The sequence below is a fragment of the Cryptomeria japonica genome, chromosome 10 (genome assembly GCF_030272615.1).
Source record: "Cryptomeria japonica chromosome 10, Sugi_1.0, whole genome shotgun sequence".
In the NCBI taxonomy this organism is placed as follows: Eukaryota; Viridiplantae; Streptophyta; class Pinopsida; order Cupressales; family Cupressaceae; genus Cryptomeria; species Cryptomeria japonica.
The window spans coordinates 508,339,119-508,356,128 of NC_081414.1; the positions used below are offsets into that span (position 1 = coordinate 508,339,119).

At 37.0% G+C, this 17,010-nt stretch overlaps 1 protein-coding gene across 2 annotated transcripts in view; it reads left to right on the plus strand.

Annotated features, from left to right (window-relative positions):
• The window catches only part of LOC131079877 (methionine aminopeptidase 2B), a 63,045-nt gene extending 46,889 nt beyond the window's left edge, over positions 1-16,156 (plus strand). For both annotated transcript variants that reach the window (XM_058017918.2, XM_058017917.2), the window contains exons 10-12: positions 10,039-10,182; positions 10,348-10,565; positions 15,560-16,156. In XM_058017918.2, the coding sequence (XP_057873901.2) occupies positions 10,039-10,182; positions 10,348-10,565; positions 15,560-15,670 (473 nt within the window). In that variant the 3' untranslated portion in view covers positions 15,671-16,156. The remainder of the gene's footprint in view (positions 1-10,038; positions 10,183-10,347; positions 10,566-15,559) is intronic.
• Positions 16,157-17,010: the final 854 nt, after the last annotated feature.

A 17,010-nucleotide genomic window follows, 5' to 3' on the forward strand; every position in this document is an offset into this window, starting at 1 on the left:
CTTTGGCAGTTCGTTTTGGTTGCAACTACTAGGGTTTTCTCACTATTTTCTGCGCTCTCCCGCGACCCATCTCTCCTGCATTTCGTGCAACCACGCGACGCGTTTTTTCTCGCATGCAGATTTTTTTCTGCCATTTTTGGACGGAAATTTGCATTTTCGGCTAGGGTTTTGATCCTCCAGATTCAGTCGAATTTTTTTTTCTGAGCACAGACTCGTGGTGGGTTTTTCGAGATCTCAACTGGGTTGTCGTTAGAATTTTTTGGGTGCCTCGATTTTCGTGCCAACGGATCCAAATTCCGACAGCAGATTCTTTCTGGGTTTTTTGCAAGGATTTTTGGGTTGTCTTCAGATTTGTGGGTTAGCCGAATTTTTTTTTCTTGAAATTTGTGCCCACAGTACTTCATTTTTTGAAGTCTGTACCTGCATCTGCCTCTGTTTCTGCATTGGGATTCGATTTTTTTTGAATTCTGTGACAGCGCCTCTTCTCAGTTTTTTCGTTTTTCGTGCATTGGGAAACGTGCAAGATGGTGTCATTGACCAACTTTATGTTGGAAGGCAGTCAGGTTTTGTGCACTTAGCATCTTCTCAGTACCTTGTTTTTCATGCCTCGAAAAGCGTGAAGATGGCTTATGGGCATCGATGTTTGTTTCGGTTTTTAATATATTTTTACCTAAAAAAAATTCTGATGGGTTTTAATATTTTTTTCCCTTGAAAAAATATGTGGGTTTTAATATTTTTTTCCTAAAAAATTATCTGTGGGTTTTTAAATATTTTTTGTCCCTGTAAAAAAAAAAAAATCATGAGGGTTTATGATTTTTTCCTCAAAAATTGTACTTTGCTGCAGTCTGTTTTTAGTCGCACCTAGAGTTGTTGTGCGAACATCTGCACTAGTCTCTTATTTGCAGTCTATTTTCGGGCATCTTGCTCATCTGCAATAGTTTGGAGGGTTTGCCGATTTTTTCCTCAAAATCGTGACAGCTGTTCTTGGTGTGTCTCTAGTTACAAAGAGGAAGAGTTCTCCAACATCAGGTTGGATGGTTGGTGTTGTTGTATCTCCAGAAGTTCTGTAGTTTCTGAGAGGGTTGGTGGCAGACTCATCTCAAGTGGCAGAGTTAGTGGCAGGCTCTTGTCTTCTGTTGCAGCGTGTTCTGAGAAGAAGGGGGCAACCTTCTCTATTATTTCTCTTGGTAATTAGAACGATGACCATTAAGGGAGGGTATTAGAATAATATCTTTCTCTTTGTGTTATTAATGGTCATTTAAGTTGTTTTTAATTTCACCTCTAGTTAACGATTGTTTCTTTTAGAAACATTGTCTTTGTAACTCTATTTAAAGGAGCTTTGTCTCCTTGATTAATTGAACAACATCGATTCTTTGAAATCCATATGCTTTTGCATCTGTATTAAGAATGATATGTATATATAGGTGACTTGTCCACCTAGATTGACTTAGGTCGGCCTTGTATACATTCATAATTTTGGCGCCCAAATTACAAGTTACAACTATAGGGTCGGACCAATATAAATTCCGAGTTACATGTGATAGGGTCTGCCCTATTTCCATTTACAAGTTACAATGCCCATTATAGGGTTAGACTCATTTACAAGTTACATTAGTCATTATAGGGTTAGCCCTATTCACAACTTACATCGCCCATTATAGGGTTAGACTCATTTACAAGTTACATTAGTCATTATAGGATTAGCCCTATTCACAAGTTACATCGCCCATTATAGGACCAGACCAAATTACAAGTTACATAATGCGTTTGGGTCCAGCCCAATACAAGTAATACTTATATTTGATCCGAACTAGCTATTATTTCAACACTCCCTCTTAGCTAAGGAGGATTCTAGCCAAATAACAAATCATCATGGACCTTTCCATGATATCCATCTTGCATTGCCTACAAGGGATGGATCCAAAAACTTTATTATGCACACTTGCAAGAAATGAATACACACAAATATATAAATACACATCATGAACTTCTTTCATGATATCCATCTTGCATTGCCCACAAAGAATGGATCCACCTTGCATTGCCCGCAGAGGGTGAGAAGAGGTCTTACATCTCAAAACTTCTCTACTGAGAAGAATAACCTGCCACCTTGCTTTTCGCAGAGGGTGGTTCCGCCTTGCATTGCCCGCAGAGGGTGGAAGATGCAACTTAATGGATCACTAGGACTGAGACTCCCTCTCAGCCAAGGCTGTGTTCTCCACAATTTCCAAGTCTCTTTCTGAAGCACACAAACTTCACTCGAACACAAGGCTTGGCGAGAACATCTGTAATTTGCTCATCGGTGTTGACATATTCAGCTGAATGGCACCTTTTTGTACCATATCATGAACATAGTGATTATGATTTTTCACATGTTTGGCACTGCTTCACGAAACACAGGATTAACAAACATGTCAATACAATTCTGATTGTTACAATCAATGACTGAGGGTTCCCAAGGTTGCCCAAACAGCCTACATTGCTTCACAATGTACTCAGCTTCAGCAGTGCTCAATGCAACTCAGGACTGATTCCTGCTGACCCAAGAGATTAGAGCAGAACTCAAGTTGAAGCAAATTCCTGAAGTGTTCTAACACTTCCTGCCCAATCAGAATCTGAGTAGCCTTCTAGGGTGATGACAGTGTTGATTGGATACTTCATCCCGTAGCCAACTGTTTCTCGCAAATGAACATGCTTAGGATTGTTCATGAACTGCTTGAAGGGCACTCACTGCATAACAAATATTATGTCTAGTGTTAACTAGATGCATTGAGGATCCAATCAACTACCTGTACTTCGATGGATTTGCAAAATCAGAGTTAGCTGCAGATAAACTAAATTTCTATAGGAGTAGACATAGGTTTACACTCTATCATATCAATGGCATATTTTTCTTGACTAAGGATAAGATCTTTGCCATACTTCTAGTCCTAGACAGTAATGCATTAGGCCTCGATCCTTCATTCTAAATTCAGTGGCTAATTCTTTCTTACATCCAACAGTTAGAAATAAATCATCCACATATATATGAGAAACAAAATTAGCAGTTTACCATTGAATACTTTTAAAGTAAAGGTTAGAATCAACATCATTCTTGCAAGGTCCTAAACTAGTCAAATACTTGTCAATCTTCTCATACCAAGCTCAAGAAGTTTGCTTGAGGCTGTAAAGAGCTTTTCTTTATGGGATTCTCTATTTGATTCTCATAACCTTCTAGTTATTCAATATAGACAACATTAAGAAAATAGTCTTTATATCCAACTTCCAGCCTGTAGCATTAGCTGTAATGGTTCTAATATTAGTATATCTAGTAGCAAGAACAAATGTTTCCTTCTAACTATGAGCTACATATCTAGCTTCATATTTTCTCAAAAACTTCCATATGGAACTCCCTCTTGATTCTTAATGTAAAATTGTGGTAACCAAGTCTCATGCATAATATAAGAATCAATCAAGGAAGGCAACCAACATAAGTTACCATAAATCAAAGATGAGAAATGCCAATCTTTTTCTTACTTCACTTTTACGAAATGGACCCATAGCACAATCATGGCATACCTTCAAGTGAAGAAACCAAGCTCCCTCTTAAGCTTGAAGGCATGGTAATCAAGAATATCTTGAAGAGAAGCATCAACATGATTAAATATCTCTTTATTGACTAGACTTCCACCATTGACAACATATGCCAAGATTGCTCAAGAGGATATTGCCAGTCTATGATCAACTTCAATCATAGTGTAAAGCTACACAACATTCTTTAAATGTAAAATTGTTTTCCATAGTTGAATAACAAAGAGTTAGCTGTGCAATATCACATCAGAAGACTAAGGCAAGTGTATGACTTCAGAAAACTTTGACAATCTAACATTTTACAAAATCCATAAGCAAGGTATATAAGCCAAATTTTCTTTCCAGCCAATGCATAAAATCAGATGAGTATCAACCACTCAAAAGGATGCACATTGTAGTTGAGCACAAGCCAACTTCAACAAGTTAGATACCTCATTCATTTTAGGTTTCATCATCAAGAGAATACTTACTTCAAAAATGTAATAGGTAGTATGCTCAAATTGAGGAGATAATATCACAATGAATTGTGAGGATAGTGAAAGCCATGACAGAAAATGCATTAGAGCTAAAGGCAATCCTCTACACAAGAAGAGCGGAGCAAGGTTATAATAAATGTATAACAAAGAACATGAGAGCTTTTTATTAAGCGCTGAAGAGAACCAAGTGTTATACAATCCCAGTCCTACATGCCAACCTTATTATAGAACAAAGACTACAATTCGTATGATGTTAGGAGACACACCAGCACGACTATTAAGCATTTCAAGATTTAGATAGAATATGATGCATCTGAACTATGCAACAATTATCATCAGAAGAAGATAGAAGGGTCATCATTGGGCATAGATACTAAATAGGATGATTAAGACATCTTACCTTTACATGCCTACCACACCAATGATTAGAGGACACTATATGTTTTCAACTAAAGTTCCATATTTCTGAATCTCCTATAATTTTATTCAGCTTTCAATCTTCCTATATGTGCTAGCTGTTGTATCCATCATAATACTCCTAGTTTTATATCTGAATACACATGCTGAAATCTTAAGTGCCAAGGATGTATTTGGATCAATGCATCAATTCGGATCATTACATATTCATAGAAAACCACATCAAATAGGTTGAGAGATAAACATACTCAAAATAGAGAGTAGGGCATAACCAAATACTAACTTCAATAATTCAAACTGGATTAGAACAAACTCTTAACACGAACAAAACTTGAACTAGGGTGATTGTTACAAACCCTAGGAAGATAGTTATGCAACTCTTAAAGGAATAAAAGGAATACTAAGGTCTAAAAAACAAGTGCACAAACCGACATATGAAAGCACCCTCAGATGAAGTAGTCAACAAGTAAGAGAACCTTGTGCACTAGATAAGACACCAATAACAATAAGGCAATTAGATGCAAATCTCCAAACCAAGTGGATCCTACAATTGAGAATAGAGGAATGAGAACACCTGAAATCTTATTCTTTCTATCGTCCCATCAATGCCTTCAATTTGTCAAGCAGACATTGCTGTTGAACTTTCTGATTCATTGTAGACTTCTTCAGCCCTAATCTGCACAAGAAGAAGTACAGGTTCTTCCTTCAAGCTGTTAGGCCTTATAGAAGGAACTTGGCTCTGATACCATGTTAATTTTAGAATCAGACTGTTAAATTTAGATAGCAATGACAAAAAATCAACACAAATAACACATAGAACACAAGGGTACCCTGAGAAAACCTCCCTCTTGGAGGTGAAAAACCCAACAATCAAAATCTCAGATTGTATTAGACCAAATCAGTATGATTCTTACAAGTTTTGCTTCAACACTTGAAGCAATATATCAGCACAGTATAATCCAAACTAGGGCATACAATAGTATGACAGTGCTAGGGCAAACTTATCTGAATATCCTTGCTGTAGATGGTTAGCTAACTAGGTAAAGCAATCTGCTGGTCTGAATCATCCACTTGACAGCGTTTTGACTGAGAAGATGATTTGCTGCCCCAAAAGCACCTTCGCTGTCCCTGAAAGTGAGTTTGCTGCCCCTTGGATCAGGTCACTTGCTGGAGGTATAAATTCACTGCTTTGCTGAAGGAATTCACTTGAATATGTGCAGAGATAATTTGCAGAATAGTTGGAGACAATTCGCTGGATCAGTGTGTCCATTTGATGTAAGAATGATATGTATATATAGGTGACTTGTCTGCCTAGATTGACTTAGGTCGGCCTTGTATACATTCATAATTTTGGCGCCCAAAATTACAAGTTACAACTATAGGGTCGGACCAATATAAATTCCGAGTTACATGTGATAGGGTCTGCCCTATTTCCATTTACAAGTTACAATGCCCATTATAGGGTTAGACTCATTTACAAGTTACATTAGTCATTATAGGGTTAGCCCTATTCACAACTTACATCGCCCATTATAGGGTTAGACTCATTTACAAGTTACATTAGTCATTATAGGATTAGCCCTATTCACAAGTTACATCGCCCATTATAGGGCCAGACCAAATTACAAGTTACATAATGCGTTTGGGTCCAGCCCAATACAAGTAATACTTATATTTGATCCGAACTAGCTATTATTTCAACAAATCCCACCTTTGGATTTTGTTTACACACATTTTACCCCCTTATTAATCACTGCAATCTTAATAAGTATTTCCTTTTTTAATGTTTTGTTAAGACAGATCCCACCTCTTTATTTTATCCGGATTGCTCTATTATTAATAGATCGAACTATCTTAATAAAAGAATTGCTACCTTTATATACTTCAAACATTGCTCAAGAATTGCTACCTTTATATGCTTCAAACACTACTCTCTTTAATATTAACCACTACTTGTTAAGTGGTCTTTAACTTAAAAAATATTATCGCTGCATCTTAATGCTGGTTTGTATTTGTCTTACACTTAACTTGGGCAGTGTAAATATGATCGCTGACTTTGATAAGTTCTGACTTTAATAATCACTGCCTTGCATTAAATAAATTAATGTCTTTGTTAATTTAAAACAAATGCTGTTCTTTGTCTTTATCGCTGCCACTACAGAAAAACATCATTGCCTTTAGGACTTTTGTTTTATCTGCTTTTTGTTGGCTTATCTACTTTTTGTCTTATCAGACCTTTGTCTTATTTGTTTTTTGTCTTATGTGCTGCACAGGGAAAAACTTGTGTCTTATATGATATTTGATTTCAATTGCTAATACAAATCGCTGCTTGTCATAGTCTTTTTTTTGGGTGACAAATATGGGGATCAGCCCCTAAATGAATATGATTTATTTATTTTGAACTCCTTTCTAACTTGTGTGTCAATAATTAAATGTAAGTTTATTTATTGAAATTCTTCAAACATCTATCTTGGGCGCCAAAAATAAATAATAATTCATTTATTTAATTTCATCCAAATGTCCACCGTCAACTTGCTAGTTGGCCTGTATTTTTTCTTCAACGATAAATGGCCTTTGACCTACAGCAATTTCCTTCAACCTTAAACTCTAAACTGCCATAATGAAATCTGTCTTCAACATTAATGGCAATATTATGACATATAAGCTTTATCATTCTTGAGGGTGATCACATAAGCTTTTTCATTCTTGAGGGTGGTCACAACTTTAGGTGATCTTAAACAGCCTCTATCCATGCAATGCTTAATGTCTTGAATAAGATCAATGCATCATCATATTTTAAACAGCAATACCCATAGTCACCTCAGGCCATCTTGTTGACATCAATGGTAACTTCCATATTAATGACAACACTTCAACAATATACTTTGACATCTTATCTTTGACATCGATGACGAGATCTATCTCTTGAGTGCCCTTGACATCAATGCCAATATTTCCAACATTTCCCCATTCTTAGATGATCGTAGTGTCATTTGATGCATAGGTTTTTATAGAGGGGAATTCTTCCTCTTCACTTCTGTCCATTCTTGGTTTGTCTGAGAAAGGATCTTAGTGTTTTGCTCAATTTTACCTTTAGTGCTATCCTCGTTTTCCCCATGGCCACCCCTCTCTAGGGAAGCCATAAACCTGAAAGTTGTTGCAGATTTATCTATGGTCTTGGAGGAAACCTTTTCTTGAGATGTTGTTGAGGCCTCTAAAATGCCTCCTCTCTAGGGAAGCCATGGACCCGAAAGATGTCGCAGATTTATCCATGGTCTTGGAGACAACCTTCTCTTGAGAAGTTGTTGAGGCCTCTGAAATGTCTCTAAAAACCACATATGGATCTCTGATGGAGTTTTGCAGATTGCTTGGTTTTGGGCTGATCAGCAGAGGAAAAGGGAGGAATCTGAAATAGTCCACACATCTGGTGGGATAACATAATGGAGCTCAACCCTAACCCACCAGGTGGGCGCACCTCTCAAAGCATGAAAACCTCCACCATAAGCTTTTATTTTTGGACAATGGGATGTGGATTGATTGGTTGAGAAGCATTTCTTGTATTTGAAAGCAACTTTTTCTTAGTCATCTGGTTGCCGCCAACATCGACTACCTAGTTCCAAAGCAATCTCAACAGGAAGCCCTTTGGAAAGATCCATTTCAACACATGTGTGCATGTTAAACCTGCATAATTTACTGTTCCAATGCAGAAGAAAAAGTGAGGATCAAACGATGGAAGGCAGGGTTTTATACATAAGAAATCCCCTTGAAAAGTCTGTGTGCCATTTTTTAACACCTTTTCCATCTTTGAGGGATTCAAATTTGATGATAAAAATCCTCTGGCACAGGGGCTAATGCAGATCTCATCCTCCAAGACGTCTTTCTAAAAAGTTGTGATCCATGAATAGAGATCACAAAGCTTTGGCCACGTTTTTCACAAATCTGCAAATGAGGGCGTGATCTTGCGAAAATTTCTCCACATCACAAATGGATCCTTCAATACGAATCTTTGAAATATGAGCTGATTGTTGGAGAAGAATAGGGCAGTCCACCAAGCCGCTCTGACCAGTGCCAAAACCATTAGAGGGAGGGACAATCGGAAGGGATTTGGGTGCCCTAGATAGCCGATCCCCAGCTTGGCCATCAAGGTCATCATTGTTTTGATTGCCTATCATGCTAGGAGAATTCTCCTAAAGAGATTTGGGCGGCTATTTTTGCAAGCCCTAGGAGGTAGAATGATGCATGCCATTTGCTAGTGCCACCCCAAAATTGTGGGGGGCAACCATCAGACCCCAACACTTTCTTGCCAGAGTCACAACCAATATGTATAGGGTTAATAGGCCTCACCAGACAGTCGTCTCCAACATCAATAGCAGAAGAAGAATGAGACAGGGGTTTGGAAGCCTTAGGTTCTAATGCCAAACCATTCCCAAAGCTGCCACCTGTAACCCCTTTGTTTCCACCCACTGTTCCTAGGCATTGACATGGAATGGCAACATTCACCAGTTGAAACATCCCGCAAACCCTGGCCAGTGATTGACTGGGGAGAGGTGAGGCCATTAGGGCATCGGGAGTTGCAAAACTTTGCAGCGCATAGTTAGAATATTATTTTATTCATTTAATAAAAATACAATTTTTGATTTGTATTTCTTAATAAATTCTTATGTTTTTAAGAATTTTATTAGTTTCATTCAGAAAACAGGTAGTTCTGAATCTGCATTCCTTTACACATTTAGAAAAGATGCAATTTTGAATGCAGTTCTTAATAGTTAATACCTTCTATGTTTTTAAGAACTTTATTATATTCATTTAACAGCTGTTTCAAAATCTAACTTTGATCCCTTTAAGCACATTATGTCCTTCCAATTTATCTCATAGTTTGTCCTGTAAGAATTTGAACAAAAGCTGAAATAATATTTTGAAGGAATCATTTATTACTTATCAGCAATCTTGTTATGCACCATCTATGTGGATTTGCCATTGAGAATAAAAATGAACAGATTGTAACAGGTAAAATATTATAATTAGAGTGTAGGAGTCAGAGATGACTGCCATGTTGAAAAGAAGTTGAAATTGGCATTTGTCTCATTTTATGGTATGGTATAAGGAGGTTAGATGCAATTGTATAAAAGTTCAAACAATGTCATTTGGGTCGGTTAGGCTGTAGCTGGAATGAAAGAATATAGTCAAATTTCTGTTTTAACAATGTTCATTTCATCAAGACTATTGTTTCATATTGCAAGAGGAGCATCAGATGACACTCCAATACCACAATTTTGTGGATAATATTTTCTTTATAAAACTGTTTACAAAAAATGAAAAGTTATTTCGAAAAGTAAAAGTCCTTGGAGGAAATGGAGTTTGTGAGTGCTGCTGTATGGGAAGATGAAAAGTTGCATCCAAAGTATGAAGTATGTTTTTCAAAACTTTTTTCTATGCATGAAATATTCATAAGAACCCATATATAAAACTAATTTGAAGCATTTTTAACTGTTATGCGTAGTTATGGGAATGAAGTCATAGGTCTAATGAGGAGCAATGTTTGGCTGGTTCTAATTCTCTGCTTTGCTTTTGCCAGTTAAAAGCATCCGGAATTTGAATGGGCATAGCATTGGACCTTATCAGATTCATGCTGGAAAGTCTGTTCCTATTGTGAAAGGAGGAGAAGCCACAAAGATGGAAGAGGGAGAGTTTTTTGCGATAGAGACTTTTGGCTCAACAGGTATTTAAATATACATGGTGCTTAATCATTGATAGCATTTTCTTACTGCTACAAAAAAGAATGTCCTGTTTAATCCTCTATGTGCCTTTATTGATTTTAACAAATAAATGCAAAGATATGGTTTTGCTATTTTTAAATATGCTTATGTTATTTTCCTTTAAACAGGAAAAGGGTATGTCAGGGAAGACTTGGAATGCAGCCATTACATGAAAAACTTTAATGCTGGGCATGTTCCTTTAAGATTACCCCGAGCAAAGCAACTTCTCGCAACAATAGATAAGAATTTCTCAACGTTAGCTTTCTGCCGGCGTTATCTTGATCGCCTGGGGGAAACGAAATATCTGATGGGACTGAAGAGCTTATGTGATGCAGGAATAGTTCAGGTTTGTGTGGTTTAGTTTGGTTAAAAAATATTTCATTTGTCTTAAGATGTCTTGAAAGATCAGCTTTATCTTAAATTTAGTGTTTTCAGTGCTTTTTGCAGTAGTTAGGAAACTTTTCATATTTGATTCAATTTCATGTACTTCATACGTGATTTTATATTATGGCAGTAGGATGTTGCATTGTCTGCTGTCATGATCATTTGATTGACGAGATTGCAAGGAGGTACTCAGGCTTGTGATGTATTTGCATGATGTGATGTATTAAACTTATAGCTATGATTGAGTTATCCGAGTTTGTACATAACTTGTTTACTCTGCTTTTTTCTCAGATTGAGTTATTTTCTGAGGTTCTGTGGAATTTCTACATTTCAGTGCCTATTTTAAAAGTTTTTAAGTATAAAACGGCATTTTGATCCTTGCTTGCTGTTGGTGTGCATTTTATTACCCACCGAACACAAAATAAAATGTCCAAAGACACTCTATCCTCTCTTGAAAAAAATCACCGCATATGCTAGATTGCGAGAAGATCATATGGTGATTCCAAGGTTTCTTTTGCTAGGTCTTGACGTGTGGATAAGCTCAATGGGCGTTGTGATATGCTGGTAGTACACAAAGGGACTTACGCTTGGCTTGTTCAATTCACAATGGAGGTATAGGCAATGAAGTTCTATCGTTTGGGCCTTGGATCATGGACTTCAAGAAAACTGAAAAAGAGATAAAGGTTTAGAAGTTCTAATCTATTCCTAAGAATTCAAGAGACGGTATTGACTAGGTGAAACCAATAACCATGCTTTGCTTTGCCATGCTAGGACAACTACACAAAGTGGGTGCAATCTTTTAAGGGATGTGCTTATGATTTTCACGTCATGAACAACTACCATCAAATTCATCAAAGCGTAGACTAACTTTACACAATGAACAAAAATCATCCATTCATCAAAAGTATGAGCAGAAAGTTCACCATAAATCAATACTTATCAAATCTTGCATTCGTCTAACATACATGAAATAAAATCTAAACTATGATGAGGGATAAGAACCATGTAAACTCCAAAAGAATAGAAGTAATCACCATCAACAATATGAACAAACTCCAAAATAATAGAAGTAATCACCATCAACAATATGAACAATGCATTACTTATTACTTTGGCAGTCATAAACAACAATTTCCTTATCTTAACATGTTTTGCAACATGCTCCCATGATTTACAAATGAGGGGTGAGCTCAATTTATAGACTCTTCAATTACAATTCAATGGCTAGGATTGATTTCGAATCAATAGTTGAGATTATAAAATAAAAACTCTAATTAGGGTTTGTTACAATTAACTACGCCTGGACCAATGAGAAAATTACTTTTGGGGACACTTGTCCTTCTTGCTAAATATAAACCAATAATAAAATAGAAAGTTGTTGCATTGTGGAGTGTGCCCTCTAGAAGCTTCTGTGGATAGGTCAGGGTCATTGAACCTAGACATGTTGACTAGGAAGAATTTGATTGATTGGAAGATGACGAGGTGCCACCTCAACATGTTGGATGTCCTCCTTGATTTCTCTGTTCTTCTTCTAGGTACTTACCTTAGAATATCTTTTCTTGCTGACGACTCTGTCCTTTGCGCTTGCTTCTTCCTAGCTTTCGAGATTTTGATCTTTTCTTCTTGCCTGCATTTGAATTTTTGAGGTTTAGAAGTCTCCCCTTGGAGCAAATGTCTGTACTTGAACTTATTAAAATTTATTTCCTGATTGCTTTGAAATTCCTCCTGCTTGAATTGGATTGATGTTATTCCTCTGAATTCTCCAATTTGTGTCAAGAAATTGTCCAAGTATGGAAATTTGTTTGGAATCTCTTTTTGTCACCATCTGATTCTGATTGGGAGCTTGTCTTTAATTATTTAGTAGATGAAATCCTTCAAAAAGTTGCCTTGAATTTGGAGAAGAACTCCCCTATGCTTTCGCCACAATGTAGGAAATTGGAATTTTCTCCGTGAAGTATTTCCCATACTTGGCCAAATTTTGGCTATTCAATTTCATTTTGTAATACCTTCATGCAGACCTTTCAACACTTAGCCAAAGTCTAGCCATTTCTATGCTCGAACGAACTTTGCCTGTGGATTTGCCTTCAATTCTGAATTTGGCTTGTGCTAAGTAGGGCAGACTCCATCCTTGGACAAGGATTTTATTCATTTTCTCTTTCCTTTTCCTCTTTATTCTTCTTCATTCTTCCGGTTTCCTTTCCAACGCTTAGTCAAAATTTGATTCTTTTGTTGTGGAAAATTTTACACAGCCATTTTTTATTTTATTTTTTGTTTCCTTTTGCCAAATTCCAACTCCTGGGTTGGACTTTGGAAATTCCTTTCCTTACTTGAACTTGGAGAGAGACAAACCTTTCACTTTCAAACTCGAGAAAGAATGAAAATGAAGGTGACAAGTTGAAATTGATTTAAGTTTGAGAAGTTCGATCCTTTTTAGCATCTTTACATTCTTGGTAGATTTATCGAACCTAGTCCTCTTCTCATCTTCCTCAAAATGGCAATTCAATCCCTTCAAAAGACTTAAAAAGAAAGTTTCTATTCTTGTTTCTTGGCACCACTTCACACCTTGTCCATGTATTTGTAAGGAATCTTTTTTTCTGAAATTCATGTGTTTAGGAAAATTTCCTAAGTGTTAGGCGAGTTTTGAAAATATTCTAAGTGTTGGGCAAATTTTGAAAAATATTCTAAGTGTTGGGCGAATTTCCTTGTCTTCCAAACCTAGTCAAATCTTCATTCATGGCTGACTTTGTCATGTGTTGTGCCATTTCACATTTATCTTTGGCAGATTGTCTACCCTTTCATCATGCCATTCAACTTCCTCTTCTAGGAGGACTTGCTTATATGTTAGGCCAAATTGTGCCTTATGTTGGGTGGAGTTTAGCTTTGGCCAGCCAATTTCCTCTAAGTGTTAAGGTGGACTTCATCAGCTTCATGTCATCTTGGGCGGAGTTTGCACTTCTTGCGCCATCTTGTGCTTTAGAGGTGGCGGACTTTACCCTTGGCAAGACATTTCCTTATTTTGCCATGGCGGACTTGGGGTGACATCATGCCATTGTCATTTTGTTTCATGCTTGGCAGAGTTGATCATTGTTAGGACGTTTCTCTTGCTTGAGGATGGCGGACTTTAACCTTGGCAAGCCAATCTTGATCTCCCCTAGGCGGACTTGCCTGGCTTCCATGCCATCTTGGGCGGAGTTCACCATAGATTGGACATTTTCAACTTTTCTTTCAACCCACCAACACTTAGCCGAATTCTCCTTCATTTTCGTTGGGCGGATTTGCTTCTTGGTTAGGGAATTCCCTTGACACTTAAACCAAATTTTGAAATTTTATTCCCCAAGGTATCAACACTTGGCCATTTTTTTGAGTTTTTTCTCCCCAAGGTATCAACACTTGGCCAATTTTTTGAATTTTTTTTTCTCTGGCGGACTTTGTACTTGTCCAAGACGTTGCCATCTTGTTATATATTCTCTTAGATATGTCAAGGCGGACTTCATAGCTGTTTGGACAATATGCATGGCGAACTTCAGCATGACTGGATGTTGGAAACTCCTACCTTGAGCGGACTTCATGATGGCTTGGACGTTGGAAACTCCTACCTTGAGCGGACTTCATGATGGCTTGGACGCTAGAAGCTCCTACCTTGGGTGGACTTCATGATGGCTTGGACGTTGGAAACTCTCTACCTTGGGCGGATTTTGCCTTGCCTTGGACAATTTGCTCATGGTGGGCTTGAGGATGGCTTGGACATGGTCTTCTCCGTTTAGAAATTTTTTGTGCCGCGAACTCTTGGATGGATTACGTCTGTTTGGAACATCTGGATCAACACTTTGGCTGGAGATTTTCCCTTGCTTTTTACACTTGGAGACACAAATTTTTTATTTCGAAGATAGGAACCCTATTGCCATGGCCTGAGTGACCCAATCCGATGTCAACTTTCAAAAAAACTGAAAAAGCAAAAAAGCAGGTGAAAAAGCTGCTTCTTGGACCGGTCCCAAAGTGCCAAAAATAAATAAAGCAAAAAAGCAAAAGCGCAAAATTCCACAAAAATAGGAAGTTGTCAGAATTGACCCTAAGCAATTGCGTTTTTCATCGTTCGGGCCTTCTGAGCACTTTAATGATGTCCAAACATTGTTCTGAGCATGATTTCCCTGACTGAGCTCAATGACCACCAAAAAACTCTTAACTCCTCATTGCAAAAATACTGGTGATTAGCAGTGCGACGCCAAGGCAAGACCCTAAAAGCAAACACAGGGGGTCCCCATTTGCAATGGGGCGATGTGTGAAAATGGTCACAACACTTGCGTTGCATATGTTATGATTTATTCCTTTCTGTTCTTTTTAGTGGTTGCTATTTACATAAGGTAGTTGAGTCTCTCAGTTGTGAGTGGAGATGTGATGTTACAAGGAAGAAGTTTTGGGGAGATGAGATTTACACAGTCCATACTAAATTGATGTATGCTTCTGGATTCAGCTGTGTAGGAGTTTTTTGCATCAACGTTTCGAATCACGCTCCGTGATTCATCATTATGATAAGGTGGAATTTGTTTGCATTTCTATATGGTGGTGCATGTTTTCATGAGTGGTGGTGCTGAAGTTTCTTCTGATCTTTAATTTATCATATTGTTTGGATCATTAACTTAGATTATGTCTATTTAGCTGAGTTCACTTTTTAGTATTTTCATTTCACATTTCAAGGTTTTCTCAATATCAGCATTAATCTTTTCCTCATGATGCATCAATTTGTATTCCCATGAAGTTACTGACTGAAAAAATTGTGGCCTGTACAATTCTTTTCTTGACTTCTATTGGGTATCTTGCTTGGATGCTTTATAAACATGTGCAGCATTTTCACAATGCTCAATTTTACAGATGAGTATTTTTCTATTGAGCATTGATTTTCCCATTCTGTTTACTGACCAAAAATTGTGGTTCGTATGCCCTTTTATCTATCTGCAGCCATACCCTCCTCTATGTGATATAAAGGGAAGCTATGTTGCACAATTCGAACATACTATTTTGCTTCGGCCAACCTGCAAAGAGGTTATATCCAGAGGTGATGATTATTGATGAGTTTTTCTCTCCATTTGTCATCTAAGACTTCACAAGCTATTCTAAACTTTGCTGATGGGACATTTTTTTAAACAGTCACACTTCTGGTAAGGAGTGTGCTGATGTCCAATGCTCATGGTCTGTAAGATTTATTATATTAGCACAAGTCTCTATCTGTCTGGAGGGTTTGTAAATGGTATAAATCATCCCCATTTCCTGTCACTACTAAGCTTTCATCAATTTTAGTTTGTAACCTAGTACTTGTGTAGTTTATATGAACATGCGATACAAGATGTAGTGCAGAAATTTCAGTAGATTGCCATTCAAACATGCAAATTTGGTAAATTGCCTCATATATATTTATGTGCAATGGGGGCATTGGGCAGTCATCTGCTAATCATTAATTCTTCTTTAATTGCATGCTAATGGTTGTAGACAAGAAGATGATTGATTCCCTTATTCCAGAATCATTATATAGTATTGCAATAGATGTATTATGCCTTATATATTGTCTAGACATTTGGTATTTTTTTGGCTTACGTTTTTATTTTCTTGAATCACTGGATAAGATATTTAATCTGCATCTCCCGAGGTCACCATATCTTTATCATTGTGTAGTGTTTTGTGTATAAAGAGCCTGTGGTAGATAGCTGGATAATGTAGAAGTTCTCTTAGTTGACTCGTGAGGATTCCAAGTGGAAATCAGAGTAGCCGGATACTCCTTCGTCCCTCCTTGGGCATGCGTATCCGATATGGATACGTATCTGATATGACTTTGATTTTCGAAACCATGCCAGATACTATGTGATTTGATTTTTTTAAAATTTGATGTAGATCTTCCTAAATTTAATTTAAAAGAACTTCATTCATGCATTTAAAAAAATTAAATTGGTATAAACAAAACCTACACCAAATGAGAAAGACAAATGGATGTTTTTCTGTTTCAGCGGCCTTTTTTTTTGGTTATCTTCCAATGCAACTCTACTATTTTTGCATATTGTAAATTGTTAAATCAATTTATAATTATCTATGTAGCAATTCTGTGTCTATATTGCTTTTGAAGTAATGAAAATTTCCTCTAATAACTTCAAAAATTGTGTTAAATGAATGTTTATATGTTTTTTTATGAACGTTGTATCCAGCTGTATTCATATTGGGGGTCTTAAAAAAGGACCATTTTCGTATCCGATATTGTATCCGTATCCATTTCCATGCAACTTTGGCTTAACTTTAGACTTTTAAGAAACATGGTCAATGGAGAGAGTTCACAACACTACCTCCACAAAGACATCTTCATATCCTTTAAGATCATAAAACACACACGGTAAATGTTAATGCCATTAAAAAGATATGCTTGA